At 40.9% G+C, this 26,829-nt stretch overlaps 1 protein-coding gene across 4 annotated transcripts in view; it reads right to left on the reverse strand.

Annotated features, from left to right (window-relative positions):
• The window catches only part of LOC117411314 (brefeldin A-inhibited guanine nucleotide-exchange protein 3-like), a 130,952-nt gene that overhangs the window by 38,977 nt on the left and 65,146 nt on the right, over positions 1–26,829 (reverse strand). For all 4 annotated transcript variants that reach the window (XM_059025419.1, XM_034018637.3, XM_059025417.1 and 1 more), the window contains 13 exons: positions 26,680–26,764; positions 24,433–24,537; positions 23,295–23,619; positions 21,718–21,830; positions 18,483–19,405; positions 12,213–12,379; positions 10,102–10,267; positions 9,047–9,154; positions 8,359–8,574; positions 6,145–6,255; positions 3,620–3,770; positions 2,787–3,080; positions 1,374–1,507 (listed from right to left, as the gene is read on the reverse strand). In XM_059025419.1, coding sequence (XP_058881402.1) covers positions 1,374–1,507; positions 2,787–3,080; positions 3,620–3,770; positions 6,145–6,255; positions 8,359–8,574; positions 9,047–9,154; positions 10,102–10,267; positions 12,213–12,379; positions 18,483–19,405; positions 21,718–21,830; positions 23,295–23,619; positions 24,433–24,537; positions 26,680–26,764 — 2,898 coding nt within the window. The remainder of the gene's footprint in view (positions 1–1,373; positions 1,508–2,786; positions 3,081–3,619; positions 3,771–6,144; positions 6,256–8,358; positions 8,575–9,046; positions 9,155–10,101; positions 10,268–12,212; positions 12,380–18,482; positions 19,406–21,717; positions 21,831–23,294; positions 23,620–24,432; positions 24,538–26,679; positions 26,765–26,829) is intronic.

The raw sequence follows: 26,829 nt of genomic DNA on the forward strand, positions 1-26,829 counted from the left end.
ATCCAGCAGTGACACCACAGGTGATGACAAACAGAAAATGATTGCAAAGTCAATCTAAACAAGAAGTGTACATTAGTTAAGATAACTGTGATAGGTTATACCCATACCCAGGTGATCTTAAAGCTCTGCACCATGAGAGTCTTAGTATCTTTCAAAGCTTTTTTCAACACAATCAACAAAGTGATTTATTAATAATGGCACTGAAAGTTAAAAAAAAGAAAAAGATAACTTCTTAATTTTACTGTTAAATTTAGTACGGTACTATTTATTCATTTGAAGGCTTCATTGTCCTTCAGATGAGACATAAAACCAAGGTCCTATTGTAAGTGACTGCAGCAGCAGTTGTGATGCATACTTCACCTAAGTCGCTTTGGATAAAAGCATCTGCTAAAATGACTAAATAATAATAATAATAATAATAATAATAATAATAATAATAATAAATAATAATTTCTAGTTTTCAACAAGATTAATACTATGCATGTGATACAGAGGACAAATTAGTTTTGAGTAGCCACCATGGCCTCTAATCCACTCCAGGAAGTAACCCAACCACAGATGCCGTGACATACAGAGGCTCATCAGTCAGAACAAGAGCGGCAAGAAACAATGAATGCTGCAAATACAAAAAATGACCAATACACAGAAAAACTGGTGGTTTCAATGGGAGTAAGCAGCAGAATGACAGAATCCACTTACTTGACGTTACAGGGTAGCATGGGGCTCATTATTTATGAATATGTGCAGGTTTTAAACTGGGGTTTTTTGTACTAAAGTAGCATAATATTTAACGGCGACAGTTTAGAATTCTATAAAAAATGATGTTTGCTTGTTTCGCCATTCTTTAGGTAATTGCAGCTAACAAAATAATTTCATAAATCTTATCTGTTTTGCACTTCCAATAGCTTAATAGGTCTCAAATGTGCAGCTTTGAAAGAAACACGTTACTGCATTTTATATTTTAAATATACCCGGTAATAAAGGTTAAAGGTTCCTATACCTTATTCTAGGGTTGTCTGTTTGCACTTCCTGGGTCATTTAACCTAAGCATTGTCTTCTGGCTCAAAGCATGTTGCAGGCTAAAAGCTTGTCAGTCATCTAGTTTGGTTAATGAGAGGAAAGAAGCCATTGAAAGGGGTGCAGAGTGTCCCCCTCAAGGTGAAATCACCAAGCAAGTGCAACACTATCTGAAATCAATGCTTTCTTTAACCAATTGTAGTATATATATTGTGTTTTAAAATAAAAATACACGTTTACTACAACATATGTTTCTTTCAAAACTGGACATTTGAATGGAAGTGTACAACATGTTAGAGTTATGGCATTGTTAGCAATCAGTTTAAGGGAGGAGAGGTATTTTATTGCAGTAATACCTGGCATAGCCAAGGAGTAGGCCCCAATTTCTGTCACTGAATTAAAGAGCTGAGCCTGCGATGCTTTTCTCAGCTGATGGAGAAATCCTACCAAGGCAGACAGGTTCAGTTTGTTAGCAGCATCTTCAAATAACCTAAAGGAGAAAAAAAAAGAGGAAAAAGGTCATGGAGCAGCATGAGTCTGGGTTAAACCATTCATATTTGTGAAAGTTTGAGTTTAAAATAAAAGCTGCAGTAGTTTAGAGCATTATGAGATTTTAGCTTAAAACACTGCCTTAAAATGCCCCCATGTGGTTTCATCAGCTGTTTGAAAAAAAAAAAAAATCCAGGAGGCGTGGGCATGATCACATAAGATGAACAACATATAACATGCTCACTGGTCGGTACATGAGCCCAGCTGATTTAGTTTTGTATTTTCATGACGTACCATATGTATCTTATCCTTAAAGAGCAAGTAGTGGGGTTCCGAAAAATATAGCGTTACACATCCCCACATGTTGCTACAACTATTTTTCTTTTCATTGTTAACATCCTGACAACTTTTTAACCTTATAAACTTTAAAGTCTGTTTCAAAGCTCTTTTCAAAATGTCCGCTCTAGTGCACTGATAGTGTAAGAATGTGGTATGAAAAAGAAAAGCTTGAGCACATGTTTTTTTTTTTTTTTTGAGGACAGATCTCAAACCCCAGTGCACTACAGCTGACATTTTGAAAAGAGCTTTGAAAACAGACTTTAATACAGGTACAAAGCCATCATTCTGTGTGGTTCTTATTGCATTTACACAAATACTGTGTTTATGCGTGAAGCTGCTTAAGCTAGATCAGTCAAAATATCTTTATGGTAGAACCAAAGCCTAGGAACACAAGGACAGTTAGTTGATCCACTGTTTCTGTTCACTCGATAGCACTTACTAAAATACATATTTTCGTTTATCTAGCATGTGGCTGATCTAATGTGTTTTAGTAACTAGTTGTAGAATGTATTCCTTCAAATTTAAGATGCAGCCCAAATTTCCCACCCTCAACTTGAGGAAAAAAATCAAAAATCAAACCAAAGATACATTTACTCATATAAGAAAATGACGTATGGAAGCAGTTTGCAGCTGTCTTCTGTCACACAGAGCATTACAGTTATGTGTTGCTTCTCATTTCCAGTTGTGATTACTCGCACATGTTTTTCTCCCTTTTTGTGATCTGTGGTATTCTTGGCAAACTGAAAAATACAGGGGTCTGATTAGAACCGAGTCTAATAACGAAAATGCTGAAATTGTAAAAGCTTCTCTTCAAATTCTTCAGGAAGCTAATGATGCTTTGTGACAGGGAGGACCCTGTCGCTGGTTCTGCAGGAAGGCTTGCCCAGAGCTGAGCTTATTGGGAGGTCCTGATTGAATACTGTAATACAGAATCTCTGTACCTGTCAGCCTGTGTGGAGAGTGTGCAGACTGCCTTGGCTGCACTACTCCCACTCAGCAGGCTCCCTCCCCGGAAGTCGAACACTTTGCCCTTGCTAGTCTCCTTCAGCAGCTCTTGGATGGACAGAGGCTGGATGACGGGGTGGCTGAGGGTCAGGTCCTGCTCCAGACTGTTGTCTTGCCTGAGCTCCAGGGCTATTTCCACCCCCTGCTGAGCTTGGGTGATTGTGACGGCTGGCTGGGTGGAGCCGTCACTGAAGTGGCTGTGCTCCAGAGTGCTTACATACTCACACACCCTGGGGAAAAGAGGACAAGTGTAAGTCAAGCAGGAAATGAAAAGTTCCTTAGAATCACCCTCTATATCATTTTCTGTTTGAGTCATCATATTGTGGTGAATTTTTTTAAAGCACCAATGTGTCCACTGTAACCATTAATGGTTACACTTTGGTGTACCAGCTGTATTTAAAGAAGATATGTTTAAGATGAGCTATCAGTATCATGAAAAAGTAAACCACCATGACTTCCTGAACATCAATTGTATGTACATGTGTGGTAAAATGAATCATTTATATACAACAGGATTTTAGTTTTTTAAAGGGTTCCTAGATAGCAAAGTGGAACTCAAAGAGTCTGGTCATGTGATCATGTGCAGGTAATGTGATGATTTGTCATGCTTGTTTTATGCGGCTGAGGTTTTTTACATTTTGAGACCAGAAATATCCTAAAAGGCGACGTATCTTTTAAAGTATCAGACAAAATGACCAGTAATGATAACAAATGGTCATCCTTGACAAATACACAGCCGTGATTCTGAAAAAGCTCCAGCAAAGGGCACCTGAAAACGTGTGGCCAGCAGTCGTGGTTGTGGCTACCCATCTCCAGGCCCACGTTCAGAATGGCGTCCATGCAGAGCACATGAGCCGTGTGCAGCCGAACTCCCTGGGGCCTTCCCATCTGCTCCAACTTTTGCTCTACCTTCTGTTTCACTGCACAAAACAAGTGGGAAAAGCTAGAACTTTTTACTCCCGGTGGTTGGATCCTGTGGTAGTTTTTGCAGCAATCTCTTTTCAAGAGGAATTACGACTGTTTTGATATTTTCATTTACACATCTTGGACGGGCATAGCTCCTGTTCTTGTTTTATTTCCACCAACCCTATTAGCTCTTATTAACTGAAACTATTTTATTTCTAGACAATATCTTTGTCTAGACATTCATGTCCCCTGCCACAGGAGTTTATTTAAAACTAATTAATTCAATATCATAAATAGTAGATTACTATGAAATGCATCTACAATTTGTCCATGTAAAAATGGAAGTATGACATGTATGTACCAACACACAGGCAGACACCTCCCTAAAATGTGTTCTACAGAATGTCTTTAGCAATTCTCATCACAATTTGATACCGGTAAGCGGTTCTTTAGATATACAGTACTGTGCAAAAGTTTTAGGCAGGTGTGAAAAAATGCTGTAAAGTAAGAATGCTTTCAAAAATAGACATGTTAATAGATTATATTTATCAATTAACTAAATGCAAAGTGAGTGAACAGAAGAAAAATCTAAATCAAATCCATAGTTGGTGTGACCACCCTTTGCCTTCAAAACAGCATCAATTCTTCTAGGTACACTTGCACAAAGTCAGGGATTTTGTAGACATATAGTCAGGTGTATGATTAAACAATTGTACCAAACAGGTGCTAATGATCATCAATTCAATATGTAGGTTGAAACACAATCATTAACTGAAACAGAAATAGCTGTGTAGGAGGAATAAAACTGGGTGAGGAACAGCCAAACTCAGCTAACAAGGTGAGGTTGCTGAAGACAGTTTACTGTCAAAAGTCATACACCATGGCAAGACTGAGCACAGCAACAAGACACAAGGTATTTATACTGCATCAGCAAGGTCTCTCCCAGGCAGAAATTTCAAGGCAGACAGGGGTTTCCAGATGTGCTGTCCAAGCTCTTTTGAAGAAGCACAAAGAAACGGGCAACGTTGAGGAACGTAGACGCAGTGGTCGGCCAAGGAAACTTACTGCAGCAGATGAAAGACACATCATGCTTACTTCCCTTCGCAATCGGAAGATGTCCAGCAGTGCCATCAGCTCAGAATTGGCTGAAATCAGTGGGACCCTGGTACACCCATCTACTGTCCGGAGAAGTCTGGTCAGAAGTGGCCTTCATGGAAGACTTGCGGCCAAAAAGCCATACCTCCGACGTGGAAACAAGGCCAAGCGACTCAACTATGCACGAAAACACAGGAACTGGGGTGCAGAAAAATGGCAGCAGGTGCTCTGGACTGATGAGTCAAAATTTGAAATATTTGGCTGTAGCAGAAGGCAGTTTGTTCGCCGAAGGTTGGAGAGCGGTACACGAATGAGTGTCTGCAGGCAAGAGTGAAACATGGTGGAGGTTCCTTGCAAGGTTGGGGCTGCATTTCTGCAAATGGAGTTGGGGATTTGGTCAGAATTAATGGTCTCCTCAATGCTGAGAAGTACAGGCAGATACTTATCCATCATGCAATACCATCAGGGAAGCATCTGATTGGACCCAAATTTATTCTGCAGCATGACAACGACCCCAAATATACAGCGAAAGTCATTAAGAACTATCTTCAGCGTAAAGAAGAACAAGGAGTCCTGGAAGTGATGGTATGGCCCCCACAGAGCCCTGATCTCAACATCATCGAGTCTGTCTGGGATTACATGAAGAGAGAGAAGCAACTGAGGCTGCCTAAATCCACACAAGAACCGTGGTTAGTTCTCCAAGATGTTTGGGCCAACCTACCTGCCGAGTTCCTTCAAAAACTGTGTGCAAGTGTACCTAGAAGAATTGATGCTGTTTTGAAGGCAAAGGGTGGTCACACCAAATATTGATTTGATGTAGATTTTTCTTCTGTTCACTCACTTTGCATTTTGTTAATTGATAAATATAAACTATTAACATGTCTATTTTTGAAAGCATTCTTACTTTACAGCATTTTTTCACACCTGCCTAAAACTTTTGCACAGTACTGTATGTAAACAAGAAAGTGTGACAACTTGGGCAGATATATGCATCCCTGGCAAGTGAAACTAAATTATCTTACAACTACCAGCACTGCTATTGTGTATACTGAGGTAGACATTTGATTACCAACCAAATATCAAAAACATTAAGCAACTAGGTACTTCAAGGCCCTCAAGCTACATCTTAACAACCATATAACAGGATGCAATCCTTAAATCAGGTAATTCTAGAGGTTACCAGTAGGGGACAGCATTATAATAACAGTAGTCTCTACCTGCCTCATCTTGTCAAACTCTTTAAGAGTAAGTGGAACTATAATTGCTGCACATGAGGTTCCAACATTCCTTTACCTTGTGATATGGTGTCACTAAACTCAGGGGCTTCTTTGTCATCTTTATCTTCTTGCACGCAGGATGCAGCAGCCATCTGGGCCAGAGCGGAGGCACAGTTAGCAGCAACACCTGCAGAAAGCCCAGGGATGTAAAAATCATTGCTATTATTCTATCCACAGTGATTTAGTAATAGTGGAGGGTGTGGGTGGTTTGGAGCTCTGCTAGACATGACACAACCTTGCTCTAGTGCAGAGATTTTCAAACTTTTTTAAAACTGTATCCCTTCTTAAGCTCAAGTACCGCTTTACAATTTTCGCCCTACTGAATGGTACAACAGTTGCAATAATAATAATAATAATAATAATAATAATAATAATAATAATAATAATAATATGATTAACAAATGTATTTATCCCACCCCCCTGTTTATTTAATATACAATTTATGTCACAACAGTTTGGGACTGACAAACTACTGGTTTACACAGAATACCAAACAGTAATTCTTACATTTTTAACTCGAAAAACGACACAGGATAATCTGGATCAGCCACTATTGCTGTTGCTAAAATGCAGACGTGTCTAATAAATAAAACAAAAACCATCAAAGTATGAATATTGTGATTATTATTCACATTTACTGGAGCATTTACACTGTATAGTAAATGTGCTGCTAATCAAATTAAATATTTATGCACAGTGGTTTAGAGATAATATATACTGTGATACTGTTTAAAAAAAAACAATTCAAGATCATTGTTTTCTTTACTTTCATTTATCTTTGAGTCATCCTGCATATCCCCATGACCCTTAGAAGTACCCCTGTTTGAAAACCCCTGCTCTGGTGGATAGAGCACAACTGATCTTGCAGTAACATCTTGTAGCTCTTAAACTTCAGACCAGATGGCGCAACTTTCCATTTTCAGAGACGCATATTCAGTTGATACTGGTTTCTAAGGATAAAGAAATTGTAATACTGTACATTTATTTGCCCATCAAGTAAACATTGTTCTGGTTGTTTGGCTGTTATTGTTGTTAACGTGGCTGAGCATTATCCGAGTCCTTGAGATGACACTCCCACTTCAGCGACTCGGACTAACAGTGGGAATGATGGCAGTGGCCAGTGCACGTGCCTCAATATTGAGCTCCAAACTTGACAATTGTATCCACTGGCTATCAATTATGTGTGAATCTTCTGTTCATTATGAAATTCCTGTGTTTGAATGCTGCAATTACATTGGAATGCATTGGTTCAATAAGTTTTACACAGGTTCTTGGTTAAAACTAGACCAAGCTCTTTGCTTACTGTATTTGTATTGTATACTGTGCATGTACTGTACTGTATTGGCTCCCCAGGGAAATATTTTGCTAATTGATTGATGTAATGAAACTGACAGCTAGCAAGGAATAAGCTGTATAACACATTAGGAATGTCCATGTTCTGCAGTATCTGCGTGAATGTTTTAATGGCATTGAGTGCAGCAGCCCCATCTGTTGGTTGAGCAGTGCTGTAGCAGTGAGTTGCAAAACAATGGATTTTTGGAAGTATGGGCAGTAAGTAGTTGCAAAAAAGTTATTTCATTCCTAATTGTATTTGATTGCTGTATTATTTCTAGGATTTAGTACTGTATAAGCATTTATGGTTGAAGTTAGTGACGCACTGCAGATTTCTTCACCCACAGTGCACCAAAAGTTAGTATTTTGAGATTGAATTGCTATCAATATTATGAAACACAAATAATTAACTGCCATTTTTAGCTTAAAACCAAGCACAGTTTTTTTTTTTTCGTTTTAATATAACACCAGTCCAATGATACTAACCCTGTGAAAAAAACACAACCTGGTAAAATCAAAAATCACTATGATCACTATGTTAAGAACTAAAAACAAAGTACACAGCATAACACATAACTAAGGGTGTCCACCACATTTAACCTGTTTTAAATCAGTGCTCTTCAGCTATGAGATCACAAAACAGTAAACACTAAAACTTCAAATTCAGAGGTAAAACAATAAAATAAAAATACAAAAACAAACAAATACCTTCAATGGTTAAACAAGTTACAGAAAACACAAAATATGGTTATTATTACAAAATATGTAAGAAACAACTAAAGCATTCTGAAGTCCATCTGATGTGTTTCTTACAAATTTTGCATCACTACTGGTGCATTTTCCTACACATACTGTAGTTCTACCAGGCCCAGCATCCCTTCCACCCACATCTTCCTACCTAAAGCGCAACTCAGCCCCGCTGCTTTCCTCAACCCATCCAGGCTCAGGCAGATGGTGTCCCGCTCCTTCTGGTTCTGTTCCTTCAGCCCCTCTGCTCCCAGGATAAACACCAGGCCCTTGGAGCTCCCAGCCATCCTGCCCGTCAGCGGTGTTGACAGGGTGTCAATCAGGTTCTTCCAGCAACCAATCAGGATGTAGCGGGCAAAGACCACACCTACAGGAAAAAAAAACAGGGCCCGGGTAAGACAACCAAGGAACGTCATCCAGGGTAAATATTAATTTTTACAACTTTATTAACTGTTAAGAATAGCTTACTAACATATTGACAAATGCTGCTTCTTTTTTAACTAGACCTAAAACTTCCCAGGCCAATGATGTACTTATTGTGAATGTATTAAAAAAAAAAAAAAAAAAAAAAAAAAAAATTCTACACAGCAATACAAATATGGACAACATGTCAAAATACATAATCATGGCTGTGACATCGGATCTCCCATTAAAATGAATAGGACGGTTAATGCCATATTTTTATTATGATTCAATATAATACACAAAAATAAAAAGGAACAAACCTAACCGCTTAGGTTTAAATATGCTTATTATCATAGTCGCCCATAATACTGTCCTTAAATACAGCACTGTATTAGAAAGTAGAAAGTGTCTTTATTTGAAATGAAGACACTTACCTGCTATCACAGAATCATCTGCACTTTTGTCGTGGGAAAGAGGAGACTGCATTGAGGCCTTGTGGATCAGCTGCCCTCCAATAGCACTGCTGCCTAGGCCATCAATATCTGCACAGAAATACATTACAGTAGTAAAACTGCACAAAATAGTCTTACTGGAGCCAATTTAACTCTAGAGCAGTACTAACCAAAAATGTAAAACCCATTTTCTCACCTTAAATTATATACGGTATCAGCTTCAATAGTCCTCTCATAATTTACCTAAGATCTTACAGAAGGCTTTTTTTTTTTAATTTAGTAGTCGCCAATTAATTTTTACCGACACCTCCTTATGTCGGATAAACACGTCCGGTTTAGTGACGGGCTACTGTATGATTATGAAAAGCTTTTTGGGGGTGAAGGTGGGGGCCCCCACTATAGAATCTGATGGGATTAAACAGCTTTTAATATATATATATATATATATATATATATATATATATATATATATATATATATATATATATATATATAATAAAACAATATTAAAATAGGTAAACTGAACAGTGTTATCTTGATTCTTGCACCCTTGCCTGTATAGACGTTATCCTTCGGGCACCCTCTGCTGCAGCAAACCACAACTCATCTTCCACTATTTATTTGAACAATGTCGCACGACTCTCGCAATGTTAGAGATCTCACTATTTACTATATTGTGGCTCTTTTCATCAACATATTTTCTCTTAGTACATGAGACAAAATGTATACTTTGCGAATTGTTGCAAAGAAATGTTTGCTCTACGACTGGCCCATCTTAAAATGATGAACACAATTGATTAGAAAATTGCACTTTACTGACCACAGTCCCGAGATGTGTGCAAAAAAGCGCCACTAGGGTGTGTGAGAAGAATATAGAGTGGCTGGGATAAGTGTTTGAGAATGATACATAGGAGCGTCCCCACTTTTCTGACTGCACTACATGTAAGATATTTTATTATCTACAGTATAACCCCTTTAAACACCCCAAAACTAAAGAAACTTTGGTGTCATTTTGCTCTATAAAAGACTTGGATTACCTGTCAGCATAGTGATGAGTGGCAGGGAGTGCTGCTCCGCTGTCCCCCAGTACCCAGCCTCTCCCAGCAGGTTCCTGTCCAGGACTTGATGGTACAGCTCCTCTATCCAGGCCTGGGACAGCACCACCAGCACCCCACTGCTCTGAATCTGCCTCACAAACTCCTTCTGCAGGCCCAAGGGATGTACATTAACACACTGGTAGAGATGCACCAATCAAAGCTTCACAAGAAATGTATATTCTTAACTATTACTTCTATACATATATGTTACTTGGGGTAGTCCACCTTATGCGTCACCATACAAAACAATAGGTCACACAATCATTGTTAAACTGTAAATGCACAACATATTAGAAGAACTTGCCAAAACTCTGTCTAGGGTTAGGGTTAGGGTCACAATGGGTAGCGGAAACAGGGAAATCTGCAAAGTGTTTAAACTGCTCTGGCATATATAATAATAATAATAATAATAATAATAATAATAATAATAATAATAATATCTTTATTTTTATATAGCGCCTTTCATAGTGGACCACCATCACAAAGCGCTTTCCAGAGGTAGGCTGTGAACTGTGCATTATATGCAGAGTAATTTACAATAGGACATTGATTTAACATCTCAAACACAGGATGGAGCACAAGGAGGTTAAGTGACTTGCTCAGGGTCACACAGTGAGTCAGTCAGTGGCAGAGGTGGGATTTGAACCAGTGGCCTTCTGGTTACAAACCCTGGACTTTAACCACTGGACCACACTACCTCCTTATTATATGACCATTCCTCAATCATTACTGCTTTTAAGTCAAGTCAATTCCATTTAATCTGCACTTCCTTCCAATCAGTCACGTGAGGGACAGCCCGTTTAACAAAAGGTTGTACTACATAGTGAAGTTTCTAATTTGATGTTGAATACTGTAATCAGAACTTGGGCTATGCACAGATTATAGGGGATGTAACTAAGATAACGTGGCTGGCAATACCATTATCCATACATAAGCTACTGTATGCACCACTTGGTACCTTAAAGAACACCTTTAGAATGACCGCATATTTAAATTCAATCCCGATACTAACTATTTACCTTTAAGAGCAACTTGTTATGGGTATGAAAGAGATGTTAAGTAAAATATTATCTAGTTGTTGTTTAGATGTACTTTGATTCCTTTTCTGCTGTATTCATCACACCCTGATGACTTATTAAAACTCAGTACAGCTCTTCAGAAACACGTCTAATCTCCAAGTACATCTGGTACCAGAGAGTGTAACCAGTAACCAGCTGCCCTGCGACACTCTGCCCCCCTCATACCCAAAAACAAAGCATCCTGGGGGACATATTCAAATGGAAATGTCATATCAAATTAAATGGTTTGGAAAATTAAGTAAAATGGATATGACCAGAGGACAAAGCAACGCGGCAGTGAAAGGGTTAACCTTTACAAGTAAAGTAAGAAAGTTAAAGAATACAGCTGTGCACCAAACATTAAGACAATACTATCCCTATATAGAAGAGACTTAAAGTCACATGACCCCCGCTATGGATGCTATCATAAGTTACAGGTCAAAGTAAAAGGTGCTGTTAGATTTTGCCTGATGTTTACACAACCTGAAAATATAAAATTGCCAGCTGAAATTATTTTGAGATATTAGCAGTTGAAGGTGCGGCGGCAGTGGCAGATTTGCAAACTCCTACAAGTTCACCTCACAGGGATGCCTAAAAACTGTACAGGTTAATTTAAATTGTATTCATTTTTGATGACACTTGACATACTAAATTAGAAGGTGACTGACTTAACATAGTTTACAATGTAAATGTATAATTGAGTGTTTTTAATTTAGCATTACTACCTAAGGCAGCAGACATTATCAGCTAGACAATTGAGCCAAGGCACTAAAAGAAGGGGAATGATCTGAAAGTAGTACTAACTGCAAGTACTGTATGACATTTGTTTAGTTATTTATTTTACTTAGAGAGACAGCATCATAAATACAACCCAATGATACACATTACGTTAATGGCCACAATGGTAGTTTATGCATTTCCAAATAGTTTAAAACTCGAACAGTTATTTTCTTTATAATGAAAAATATACCATATTTAACTTGCTTTTCTTACCAAACTAACAAGAACTGGAGCTGGTTTCTTTCTGTAGTAGTCACAGCAACACAGTTTTAGGTTGAGAAGGATTGCATAGTAGGAGACCAGGTACAGTCCATCTGCATTCATAAGTGCCTGACAACTAAGGTCGTTGCTTGCTTCAAAGCCTGGTGAATGCATACCACCTATGGAAACAAACACCAAAATGTATTCTTCTGTAACTAACACAACAACATTCGTAGAAGCCTTTTATTGTTTTGTGGTTGTTTTTCAGATTACAATGTACTGGAAACCCTCTATACTATGGCTGTCCACCGAATAGTCTTGTGCCATGTACTGTATGGCTCACTGAGATCCCCAATATGACTCTCTAGATTAAGAGGTGCTCTTCATGGGTTGGAAAAAAACTACAAGGGAACTTAGTAGTCTTTACTAGAAGCAAGTACAGTCAAAATGCAAATAAAATGATGCCTTTAAACATGACACACATACTCATTCAGCTATTTAGTTACTATAACAATTAAATGTCTTTTTTTTCCATTAGTAATATTGTGGGAGGGTGGTGGGTGATTCACTGACACACAAGAGACAGAAGGTGTACTTGAAGCACCGCACAGGTGCCCAGTTTTATTGTGCCGGGTGTACTTTCTTTTTTCAGCCCGCAGAGGGCGCTGTTCACCGTGGTCTGCTTACCAACTATGGTAAAACAGAACCACGGACATACCGATGCGGTACAGACCAAGTGCGGGCGCACTTACAAGTGCTCAAACAATAATTCAAGAACCAAAGGCGAAAGTAAAAAGGAAAATAAAACACAGTAACAAAACTACAAAAGAAAAGGTGCTGCACTTCGGCAGCGTCACCCCAGCCGTCGCTAGCCGCACGGCCCGGGTCTCCGTCCTACTCTGGCCGTCTCCTCAGTCTACCCTCACACTACACAAGGGGTCTGCCCACGGGTTCCCCACTATGGTTAAGTTTTCCTTTCTTTATCTTTTTTTGTTTTCCTCGTTTTTCTTTTGGGTCCCGGTTCTCTCTCGGTCCCGGCTCCCGTACTTTCCAGTACGTCTTTTGTTTTTCTTTAAAAGGGCAGACCTGAGGAAACAGTAGAGTATTATTTTATAGGGCAAACAATCCCATTAAAGCCCGCCTACCAGCCACTCAGAGAGGGGGAAAGCGCACACACCCTCTTCCCCACCTCTCCATGTCACGGCCATGACTGGCAGGCAGACCCCACGGGACTGCCGCCCCCTCCCTGCAGCATCGTGCATGCGTCAGACGGCCAGTCCAGATCTCTCCCTGTTACAAATATTTATATATATTTTTTAGTCCCACACAATTTCACCACCATGCACATTCATGGATAATATAGGTCTAAATGCAAACATTTATTTTAATTTTAAAACAAGATAGTCGTTACTGCTCTAGGTTAAAGAAATCTCTGTTTGCAGGCCTTGCTTTTAGACAGGACTTCCTGGGTCATTTCACCTGGAAAGTGAAATTGTCTGCACCCCTATTCACTGGCATGATTTTAGCCAGTAACATGCTTTGACCCAGAAGACACTGCTTAGGCATGACTCAGGAAGTGCAAGTGCAAACACACAACACCTAAGTAGTACCAGATTTCTTTTAAAAAAATGAAATGCAAAATGGGTGGGATTTATAAAATTATTTTGTCAGCTACAATTACTTATGAATTACAAAAATATACACATTTTAAAATATATTAAAATATCAAAAATAAATAAATAGATACCATTGTAAGCTAAGAAAATTATACAAAAACATTATACAAAAAACAAATGTTTGTGGCTCCCTCCAATCTTTACCTTGAGCACACATAGAAAATGATGTGGGGTCTGGTGAGGACCTACTGTCGTTATTGTAAAAAAAAAAATAATAATAAAAGAAGCAGATGTTCTGGGAACAAAATACCCTTTGCTCTATGAGTTGACATTTCAATGCACCATTTAACTAAAGCACTTAGTACTAATGGCTTTAGCTGGTTGCTCTTCCAGACAGGTGAGGAGATCTGCATTTGCTAAATGGCATCTAATCTTTACAGCAGCTGTTTCAGACAAACACCATGTACTTAACAGTCATTTATGTTAACCATTAACTTTTAATAGAAACATTGTGTGCTTGACAGATGCTGGCTTTCAGAAGTGAAGCGGCAGTCCCTTTTAAATGAACTCTCTCACACTAGAGAAATGATAACTAATGTCTAAGTCTATGTACATTTCATAATGATAGTCAAGTCATTGTTAATGTCACTGAAAAGTGCTCACGTACCAAAAGGTTGGCCAAGTTTGTCCCAATTGTGGCTTGTTTAACATTTTGTATATGACATCTTTATTGAACAGACACTTTAGCCCTTATGTGACAGGGTTTTTATCCCACAATATGTGACAGGGTAGCCGAGGGTGGAGATGTCAGGCCAGGAAGTACAGAGACAACATTGCTGGGGTATGGACGTGCTGCGGCGCACTTATTAATAAATAAACAAAAGGTTTTCAAATAAAAAAACACAAACAGAAATGGCTCGAGGGCCACAACAAACAGACAAATAATAATTCTAACAAGTATTGTGCTGGTATTTCCTGCACGATTAGCAATTGTTTTGGTTTTTAGTTTCTGTTTCGTTTCTATTTCACTCCCGTCTCTCCCGTTCTCCACTCTGAACACTCTCTCCTCCCTCAGCTTCTGTTTTTTACACCGGTGACCATCTCCAGATTAGCAATAAATTAATACATTAATTAAATCTGGAGATGGTCACTTTCTGCACAGGATTTATAATATTTGCGTGGTCGACAGCAACTCTGTTTATAATTAATCTGCTGGCGAGCACGCATTTTCACAAGATGTCTGGCAGAGACGAACTGCTAACAATCGCCTCTGCCAGACCACATCCAAACCAACAATAACAAACAAAACACGGCAAGCAGGCCTCCCCCGGGCGACGCCGAACCGGCAGCCCCAGGCGGTGCAGGACGTGCTGCCCCAGGCGGCGCAGGCTCGGCAGCCCCAGGCGGCGCAGGCTTGGCCACTCTGGCAATGGCCGCGGCAGTGCTGACCCTCTTTGCAGCACCTGTGGTTGGGCTGTTTTCCGCTGTGCTCCCCTCAGCAGCTTATGCAGTGGCGGCTGAGGAATGCCAGCATCATGTCCTGGTCATTCCTCTGTTGAAGGGAGAGGCAGCTCCTGCTCCTCTCCCCCTGGTGGTGGAGGCAGAGGCAGCTCCTGCTCCTCTCCCCCTGGTGGTGGAGGCAGAGGCAGCTCCTGCTACTCTCCCCCTGGTGGTGGAGGCAGAGGCAGCTCCTGCTCCTCTCCCCCTGGTGGTGGAGGCAGAGGCAGCTCCTGCTCCTCTCCCCCTGGTGGTGGAGGCAGAGGCAGCTCCTGCTCCTCTCCCCCTGGTGGTGGAGGCAGAGGCAGCTCCTGCTCCTCTCCTGCTTCCCCTGCTGGTGAAGGCGGAAACAGCAAGCACTTCCTCTGCTTCTGCATACTTGGGCTCTGGACATGTGGGCTTCCCCTTCTTGGGCTGTGGACGCTCAGCCTCCCCCCACTTGGGCGTTGGCAGCTCAGGATCCTTCCATTTGGGCGTTGGCAGCTCAGGCTCCTCCCACTCCAGGTCTGTGTCTGTGTCCCCGTAGACCTCCAGGCAGCTGTCCACCTTATGCCCATAGCGCAGGCAGTTTGTGCACCACTCCTCTTCAAAACACACTTTTATTGCATTGAGATTTTACTTATCGTATTTACCAGTCTAGTTATGATGGAGTTGTATGGGAACAGTGAAAAAAAACTGTCATCTTCTGCAATCAGAAAATCAATCAAGTCGGTCTCCATGTTTGCTCAGTTGACTGTGCTGAGAAAACTCCCACAGCTGTCCTAGCTCCATCTACGCAGACCGTGACATCAGGCGCAGACTCCCGACTGCAACGCAGACTTTATAGGAGTAACGCGAACGCAGCCTCCAACTGCACTCTTCGTCGTTTACCATGAATAGTTCTCCAATATGAATGCATGACAGCTGAGTCCTTTTACGAGGCTGGTGAGTTGACTCTGTGGTGAACCCCGCTCTGACTGCATCGTGTGTCCGAGTTCCTGGTAAGTGAAGCTATTGTGAACTTCGCAAAGTCCTCTGGCAATTGTAGTTCGGCGCGGTGATGGGCAGTCGCTGTAATGGTCGGCACTGTAATGTCCTTCGCGGTGATGTCGGCGCGTTCTTGGACTCGCTGTTACAGAGTACAGTACACAGTACAGTAGTAAAATCAAATGAATACCTAGCTCACTTTATTTTGTACTTTAGCCTACTGGTAACACAAAATAAATCATGCTGCTGCGTTGTACACATTGGTGTACAATGCGGATAAAAAGATTATTTTAAATTGAAACTAAATGATTTTAGGGTGTTCGTCTCAAAAAATACATTGAGCACAACTGGCAACACACGAGAAAAAGCGGACTGGGAAATGCCAGCAACAATTCCAACTGTTTAAAACACGCTTTCAAAAGTTCTTAACAAATTGATGCAATTGTAAGTGTCGCAATTACCCACAGCTTTAGTACATCTCATTACATTATTTTTGATCCCTAATTTGCACTATCTCCACCCTGTTTTTGCAAATTTCTGCAGGAACGCCTAGAATTACATATTCACTTAAGGCTAAAGCGCAAAGAACTGAGGCTGCAAAGCATTCATTAAAATGATGCTAACAGTGTTGTGTTTGTTTAGTACATTTCACGCTGCACTTCCGACTGGTTTGCATGTGGTTTGCAACAATTGAGACAGACGCAACACTTTAGTACATCTACCCCTTAGTCTTTTTGAATAAACAAAAATACACTCAAACCAATAACAATAACACTTCCAAACATGATTTTAAATAACACAAAAATACCTTCAAATCACACCATCACATCCCCCCGTTTAAATCACCAAAACAACACATTTATTTACATGCAGGGCTTCTCCCTGACCCCTTTAATTGTGTGCAGGGCTCTCTTCTGCCCTGCCACACCTTATTTAAATTAATACACACAGTTTTTTCTTTTTTTTCACATCCGGTATTGCAAAGGATCTAATTCCTTTGCAATACCGACATGACGATGTTTCACGATGAACACAATGCCAATTCATTAATGTTTATACCATGACAGCACACTTCTGAAAATCACTCTCCTGAAAAGGGGGTGAAAAAAGTAAACATATTAGAAATAACATTTTATACTGATATCACATCTTTATATGGCTGATCCTTTTATTCTAAGCTGGTATATTTATACATGTGAAATATTATAAACCTAGCAAGAAACAATTTTGCCCAATTATAATTTTAAGTTGTTTTTTTGTTAGTTTTATAACAAACCTTTTAGCCTTTCAGGAAAAAAAAAATAGTATAGGCTTGTGTGACAGAGATCATGTTGCTGGTTCTGGAGTACATGTAGCAGCTGGGACGTGCAACAGGAGATACGTTGCTAAGCAACTAATTGAGCAGGTAGGCTCACCCAGCGCTGAGCTGATTGTGAGGTTCGGATTGGCTGGGAAGGCACCTGTGATACAGCTTGAGGCTACTGCACGGCCAAAGCCACACAGACAGGCGCTGAGTGAAAGATAGCTGTGTTTCGTTTATGTTGTGTTGCTGAAGCTATGGAGCCAGCACTAATCCCAGGAGCATCTACCCCTCTACACGACCACAACCCAGGACAGCGTCTGCTCCGCAGGATTAACTACTACAGGAACCCTTCAACTGCAAGACGGTGCTTGTGAAGGAAATGCCTAGCCAAGGCTGTAAGAAGAAGCAGGAGTCGCCATGAAAAGGCCCTCCGTTTAGGGGATGTTGATCCCAAACAGTATAGAGAGGGTTTACATACAGTAGGTTCCTGAAGTGGGACATTCCTTTTAGCGGGACTAGTGCTCATCATTTGTTTGGCAAACTTTTATTATTAGGTTAGTTTTGTTTTGTTTTTCTTTATTAAATGTGACACTAGAGCTACCATTGCTGGTACTCTAGTGTCAGCACTTGTGTTTATTAAATCTGTGCGCCTGTGCGACGTGTCAACACCCAATGCTCTGTGTCTGCCTCAGTATTGTTCAGTGACGAACCCACGTGTGTAACAACCTTATTACACTTGAAAAAATGGCCCTTGGATTAGTTGGGCTGCTGGAAAATTGGAGCTGAAAACCACATTTACAATTAATAAATAAACAAACACTGGCACGTAGTTTTATACCTAGCCTAGAATAAGGGAAATTAAATTGGGCCTACAAGGAAGTTCAAGTAGAGCCCTCTTACCGACTTGCAGGCCCAAGCAGAATGTGGAGGAGAAGTTCTGGAGTGAGGAGTCCACCTCTGTGGTGCTCTGGAGGCTGAGCAGACGAGGGAGGAGGTTGACGAGTGACTGGACAAACAGCCGTGCACTGTGCTGGTCGGCCTCCTGGTTCTTGAGCAGCTTTAGGGAGAGGGCTGCTGTGCGCAGAGACCTGTGACCAGGACAGTCTCTGGGGGTCTGCTCCTCATCTGCCAAAGAGCAGTTGTCGGAGCCCATATCTGAGACATCGGACCTTCCAGAGTCTTTCTCTGCTGCCATGGAGTACTGGTCACAGGAGTCAAACTCGGTCCTCGAGAGATCTTGTTCATCCACGCTGAAGTTGCTTTCACTGTATCGGGACCCGTGAGACCTCGCCCTGCACTCCACTGAGAGGAAGTTGGTTATATCCGGGTAGACCAGGGCATGACTTCTCTGGATCACATCAGGTTGCTCATTTGTTTCTAACTCTGCTTCCCTGCTTGAGATTTCCCCATTGTCTTGTCCACAAGGGGAAGGCAGAATGGCATTTGGTTCATCTGTGTTCTCTTCAGGGGTGGTCTGCCCCAAGTCACCCTCCAGAGTGGTCTGGCCTGTATCCGTGGTGACGCTGATGCTGATGTCAGGGCTCCTCTCATTGCCGGGCTCCCATGGGGTGTGCTCTGAGGACAGAACATGGCGCTGCCAGCGGAAGTCGGCCTCGTTGATCTCCATGGATTCTCGGGTGGACTCCGCTCCATCCTTCAGTTCCTCCAGACGACGCATAAGAAGGTTGACCTGCTCAGGCTGGAGGCCCTTGCCCTGGCTCAGTTCATCCAGGGCTCCCAGAAGCGAACACACGCATGACACTGATGAAAAACAGGCCTCTATCCCCCCTTTCATGCAAGCTTCAGTCATGCCATCCATTATGCTGTAAGGAAATAAAGAGGTTTGCATTATTATTGAAGCGACCAATAAACAAGTACAATACCAACCTGAAGTAAGGTGGATCCAAACAAACACACGCACACTTGCATATACATGGACCAGACAAATTACACCTATAACACAGCAAGACATCTGGTTGAATACAATTCCATTAAAGAGCACAATTATCCCCGGGATGTTGGCACTAGCTGCTAGCTGATTGTCAATAGGGCCTTTTGGCTTGAAATATAACATTTCCAGGAAACTAGAATTTTTATGACAATTGAGAATGATAACTGACGTCTTTTATAGAATAGAATATTGATGCTGGTCTATGGCTCCTTACTGTAGCATTGTCCTTGAAACTTTGCCAGGCAACCTGGCTTTCACTGATAAAACAATGTATCTTTAGTTGAGATTTGAAGCTGTCCTTCAAAATTACTTTTTGTCATCTTGAACTGAAAATGTATCACATAAATATTTCATATGAAGGGCATATTGTCAGCTATTAACCTCAATATATGCTTGCATATACTGAGGTTCCTCGAAATCATGTATTGCAAATTTTTGAAAATGTATCGGGTTATAGCCAAATGCAATCCGATACGACCAAAGGAGGCTGGGAGTGTACGATGTAAGTTTGTGAAGATTGTGGCCATACCAAGGCAGTTATTGTGTTCGCCATGTGAGTGTGACAGACAGACAGGCAGACATGTTCGGTCCCATTTTTGGATTGAGAACTCTAAACAGACCCACACATCTATTGAAGTTCCAGCTTATACAACAGATTCTCAATATCTGGGGACTGTGTGGGCCAAGGCAGGTTTGCAAGTTCTGGTTCATCTCTTTTGACCCACTAACAAACCATTAGGCACAGTGAATAGTTGCATCTTGAAAACATGACTCTTTCATTAGGGTAGAAATGAAGCAATGCAAGATGCACCATATGCAATTATCAGATATGCATGGGTATTGACTTTACCCTCCAAAAAGAAATAACTCATCCCAGACCATGCCAATAAATGGGGTGCCACTCCCTTTTCTGTGAGGGACAATACTAAAATACTCGGGATTCAGACCGCTATAAAGTTGTAAAATAATGAAAAATAAGCAAACAAAAAAATAAATAAATAAAATAAAAAAATAACAAAATGTCAGGCTAAACTTTAAAACCTTTGGTACCTTTTTCTACATAAAAGCAACAGGTAAGTGACTTTTGATCTTGTTAAATCTTTGTTAATGTATTCATAACTTTTATATTTCCTTATATATTTTTTACTTTTAGTTATCGTCTTGAAACTTTTAAAATGCACCCTTTAAAAATGCACTTGCGTTACTAAACTAAAAACACAAACATTAAAACTATCAATAAAACTGTTTGTTATAATCCCATTACTTTTATTTCACCTGTTTATTCAACCTGATCTAAACTATCAAATGCATACATCTCTCCAGTCATGCCACACGATGCAACAATACATTTCTAAAACACAGGTAATTAAAATAAAATGTTCTTTATTGGGAAATGGTGATGTCACAAATGCAGAACCAAATTATAGATATAGTCAAGGTGAAGTACTTAGTTTATGGCTGCCACCATAATCTAATCCTCCATCCATCGTGAACAGTGTAAACTACATTGTCGGGCCTGTGATAGAGAGAGAAAGGATCGATGCTGTAAATCTCCCTCCCGATTAAAAAGGGCGCTGTGTTAGGGGGAAGGTATGCTGCCTCCTAGATCTACCACCTCGGTGGTTGGTGGAAACCGGAAGGTGACCATATTAGGAGGGGCGCGTAGCTGCAAGTACTGCAAGTAGCCGCAGTCAGCTGCGGGGCAGCCCTCTATTGGAGAAACCATGGCGACGCGCTGACTGCAGGGAGGAGTTTGCTGGGTACAAAGGGGAAGCAGCTACGTCAAAACCTCCTCTTGCGCTGAGAAACTAGAGCGACCGGCCGGAGCTGCTGTTTGTGTTTTCTGTTTTGTATTACGTGTTTGTTTGTGTTTGTCGTTAGAGGAGCAGGAGGACGGGAGGCTGTAGCCGCGGAGCCAGCACGTACCCCAGAGCACGCCCTCACCACAGAGCACAACACAGCACAGCGCACGCACCACGATCCCCGAAGGAGAAGAGCACAGTTTCGTGCACGGAGGATTGTGGTTTAAGGAGTGTCTTTTGTTTACTTTTTTGTGTCGGGACTTGTTGTTGTTTTACCCCAATATCCTTTCCTAGTAAGGTGATTTGACCCAATAATAGGAGTGAAGCATGATTCTTGCTGATATTATAGGTACAATCAGATACATAAATAAAACACACTCACAGTTTCAGAAGGTCCAGATGGGATTTCCTTTTGGAGAAAGACCTCTTCCTGGTTTCTGGTTCAGAAACGACAGGCCCTGCCACGTCAAACAGACGCCGGGAGCTGCTCAGAATCTGATTGTAAGCCAAGGAAATTAAACAAAAAAATGAGTAAGGAAGCAGGATTTACAAAAAACAAGTATTTATTTTATTTTTAAAGGGAATGTCTTACCGAGGCCAAGGTCACCAGAATATAAGACAGTTAAACAGTTTATATATATATATATATATATATATATATATATATATATATATATATATATATAGACACACACACACACACACACACACACTGCTCCCTCACTATAACGTGGGTTTCGGGAGACACACAATATGAGTGTTATAACCGAAGAGTGTTATAAAAGGGGGAAGGGGTGGGGGGGTGCCGCAGGACACATAACACACATCTGACTAAAATACAAAATAAACAGAATAAACATTCCCACTCATGGATCATTTTAAATCAGTTTTTAAACTATAAATATCCTGGTTAAATGGCGGTCGGGAGTTCAGTTCAAAGCGACAGACAAGCAAACCAAGTGCGAGAAGGAGAGAAGGTTGGGAGAGGGGAAGAGGGAAAGGGCTCGCCCCAGGTTCAGCTGCCAGAGTGGGGCTCAAGCGAAACTGAAGTGTCTCGTCTCTCAGAGAAAGCCACAGCTCGTCTCGCAGCAAAAAAGTAAATACATTAAGAAAGATAACCAAGTAATATTTATTTAGTTATAAAACGAATGCTGAATAAGATGTCTGTATTATTATTGCCAGCGCAAAAACACACATACATACAAGATCCGAGATAAATTCAGTTATTTTTCAATATTCAGTTCAACTCTGCTGGTTCTGTAAAATAGTTTTTAATTCAAATACCATTTTAAATGGCCCAATTAAGAAAGAAGTTGCAGCGTGGCTTAATTTGAAGCTTTAAAAAAGAAAGCATGTTCTGACTTCTCAAATTGCTCGTAGAACGAATACAAGATACGAGGATATTTAACACATGTTCAAACATCTATTCTTAACACTGCCTACATCTGCCCCATTTAACCCAGGCTTCACATTTATAACCATTGTGGTCAATTATATGGCTAGGTTATAGAAGAAAAGTATATAGGGCTCCTCATAATAAAGTCTGTATCCCATGGCTTAAATACTGTGATAAAATGTTAAGAAAAATGTATTCCTGCTATTTCAAAAGTCTACATTTCCCAGAATGCCCCAACAAACAGGAAATAGTTTAAATATATGGCAAAGTCGCCCAAACCTGAAGACTGTCACACCATGTAGACATTAACATACATGTACCCTGACACAGACAGTCAATACAAAATTAAAAATATCAGTATCATGAAAAAGTAGATCACCATGGCCTACATCCACATAATAAACATTTAAAAAGGTAAGCATTACATAAGTCAGGCAGATGCCTAATTCTAGATGCAAACACTCACCATAACACACAGAATATCTTTACTAAGTTTCATCACAACTGTATAAGTGATTCAGCTATCCACTATGTTTGTCCAAAATGCTTGGTTCAGTTTTTACCTCCTTCATAATCTTGATGGCCTCCACCCTGTGTTGGGGAGGGGGGTACAGCAGTATCCGGTGATAGAGAGACTGCAGCACTGGCTTCATAGACTCCACACAGCTTACTAGCCGCACCAGCTCTGTCGCTATGCAGTAAATGGTGCGTGCCACAGGGCCGATGAGGGTGGGGGCGCTGGAGGAGCAGCCTGAGCCGCGGCCATGGTCTGAGAGCCCCAGAGAGGAGGTGTCCATCTCCTGCAACACCCCCCCATGGGCCGATGTGATGGTTTTGTCATTCATGGGGTTCCCCAGGATCACAATCAGGGCTGGGCACAGCTGTTTCCTAAACAAGAAAAATATCAGCATGTGATCTAGATAGATTTTTCCTATGAAGGCTGGTCCATGGGCAGTCTACAGAGCGTTTGATTGCAGGCTGATCATATTCTATATAGCAGGGGTGCGCAATTCCGGTCCTGGAGGGCCGGTGTCCCTCCTGGCTTTTGTTCCAACCTTGCCCTAAATTACTTAATTGGACCAATTATTACCAATTATTGGTCTAATTAAGTAATTTAGAACACAGTTGGAACAAAAGCCAGGAGGGATCCGGCCCTCCAGGACCGGAATTGTGCACCCCTGCTATATAGGGACTGAAGAACTGAAGCTCAGAAAAACTGAAGTGTCTGCTTTGAGTTCACTGGGAGCTTGACCAGTAGGGTCTGCTGTAGCGCGGTGAGGATAAACAGTCAGTGGTTTTGCCTACGTAACCCACTGATACGCCAGAGCCAATGCAATTCTCCCTGTGGAATCCCCATCAATGATTGGCAACTTGGCAGAGCCAGAATGCAAACATGCACTCCCGACTGTAAGACTCAGCCAGCACACCAGCACACATATTTACCTGATGAGCCACTCTGGGACCCTTAGGAACTAAAATCTCATATACTTTGAACTAGTAATCTTGCGGTTAGCACACTCGCCTGCAGTCCCATTGGATGCAGGTTCCCATCCTGCTTTCTCTAACATCTTCTTAATTATTTTTAATATCTCTAAGGGTTAGAGGCTAAGATCTCTCCGGATTGAGATTAGACACCATGATGCCACCATGGGAGTCTGGTAGAATCAGAATTCTATTCCAATAGTGGAAGCTGAAACTCACCATATCAAGTCTGTGAAGCCTTTGTGCAGGTGCATGCTGAGAGGACAGCTGCTCAGCATGGAGAGGATACACTCCAGGTACAGAAGCTGGAGCTGCTTGTTCTCACTACAAAAAAGAGAAGAAAAAAACAGTAATTGTACAGTCAGTTACCACCAAATATATTTACATTGTTAAAATTTAAAATACCTAGCTCTATTATACTGTGGCCAATGATCTCATGATTAAGGCTACGGTAACTTTTAGTACATTTCATGGGCGAGGTGTGGCAAAAAAAACAAGAATTCATGGAAAGGTCACCAAATAAATGTAGTTTTAGCTACATCAACATACATAAGAGCTTTTAAATAGTACACCAAAAACCAATAATATAAAGACTATTACTTTGACAAGTTTAAATGTTACTTTAGGTGTACACAACGTACAGTACGTACTGCAGACTCCGACATAATTTCTGGTCAGAGTCGAGGGTCTCCGACCCTGTGTGACAAGTCGGAATTACATCATCTACAATCTTGTGATGTACGTCATTTTTGGAAAGGCTTACAGCCTTATCAGATCATCTAACATTTCACTTTCGAATACTTCAGATACCTCTCACTGTCACATACCTGCATCTCTCTAATTAATGTTTGAAATTCTCCCTTTTGGGGTCTCTGTTGGTTGAGAGGACGGATGTACCAACGACGTCGCTTTTTATTTTTTTTAAACTTCTTGTATAGGAGGTACAAACTCAGCACATCTAGTTAAATGTAAATTTATTCCATTTTGCAAATGCAGTCTGTATTTAAAGTATGAACAACAGCTGCAACCACTTTGCGCAGTCAAAAGGGTTGCGACACGATGCATCCTTTGTACAGCAAATAGTGTAGCTGCACAGTTTTTATAGCTGTCTGTGCCTGAAGTGTCACATTCATCTGCAATAGAAGTATCACCAGGCTTTAGGGGGTTTCATTTAGGGGATTTTGAAAACAGAAAGCCTCTGTAAGTCAGTAAACTTCTGTTCTCTGATGCATTTGTACTTTTGTCTTTACAGAAAACAGCTCACTCACAATTTATTTGTATTTTAGCTGCTTGCTTGCTCAGCTATCTCATTCGCTGACCTACACAGCTTACATATAAATGCTGCATGCATACACAACCAAACAATTTACAGATACTCGCAGATTAGTATTTTCAGTGCATGACATACTGCATTTCTTTTTAAAGAAAATATAGGATGCGCCTAATCAAACGTGTTTTTACATCTATTTCAAAGATTTCATTCAAATTCACGACTTTCGTTACCTCCGATAAAATCGTAGCCTTACTCATGATACAACTTTGTGAGTTGGTCTTTATTACTATAGTTTTTAAATTTTCTCCATGATTTATAAAATTACTTTTTTCTTTTTTATAGGGTCACTGTGACGGAAATATGAGTTCTGGTTGTAAATCTCCCTCCCGACCTGTGAGGGTGCTAAGAAGCGAAAGGGAAAGGCTTTGGACGGGTTGTCTTGACAGTTCATTTCCTGGGTCGGAAAGTCAGTCAGCCTGGAAAGAGACAAGGCTCCGTTGCAGGAACGTATTGACCTGGAAGGTAAACGAGGTAGCAGCTGCAGGCAATAGAGTCAGCTGTAATCGTTGACCAAGGGGTCATGCATGATTGCATAAAGGGGGCCGGAGAATTGTAAATCTTTTCCTTCGCTTGGGTTCAGAGACACACGGAACTGGAAGGACTGGGAGAGTTTCCCCAAAAAGAAACAAAAAAGTATTCATGAGTGTTTTGTTTGTTTGTAGCACTGTTAGTAATTGTCTTTTGTTTGCAAATTCACTAGACGGCTAACACGTCTCCGGAGCTGTCGCCTTGGGCCAGCACTACCCGGAACAACAACACCACAGTCACTGTTGTTTGTTATCACCCACCCTGAGCACTACTGCACGCACCCGGACTGGTGATTTTCTGTTAGTAGTATTGTGGGAGCGGATAACGTATTATTTATTTTGTTTACAAATCGTTATTATAATTTTCCTGCCGAGCTTTACACCAGGGGTGTATTGCCGGAGGATTATTGTTTGGTAGCCAGACCAGGATTTGTGTAAAAATAAAAATAACATTTCCAAATTGGATTACAGTTTTCACTTGTGATTATTTCTGCACTGCATCACCTCTGCATCTGTTCTTAATCAGCAGCCACTTTGCCACAGTCCCATATTTACCTCCACACTATATATGTACTTGGTTTTATCAGATGGAGAACACGCACTTACTTAATAACTCCCTGCAGCTTCTCACAGAAGACAGCAAGAACAGAAACAATATCCTCGCACAGAGACTCCTCGGTAGCCAAAGCATCTGGAAAAACCAGAAAAAAATGAATTTATTTAAATTTGTGATGAATTCACACCTTTTTAATCATT

Source organism: Acipenser ruthenus, chromosome 6 (assembly GCF_902713425.1).
Source record: "Acipenser ruthenus chromosome 6, fAciRut3.2 maternal haplotype, whole genome shotgun sequence".
NCBI lineage: Eukaryota > Metazoa > Chordata > Actinopteri > Acipenseriformes > Acipenseridae > Acipenser > Acipenser ruthenus.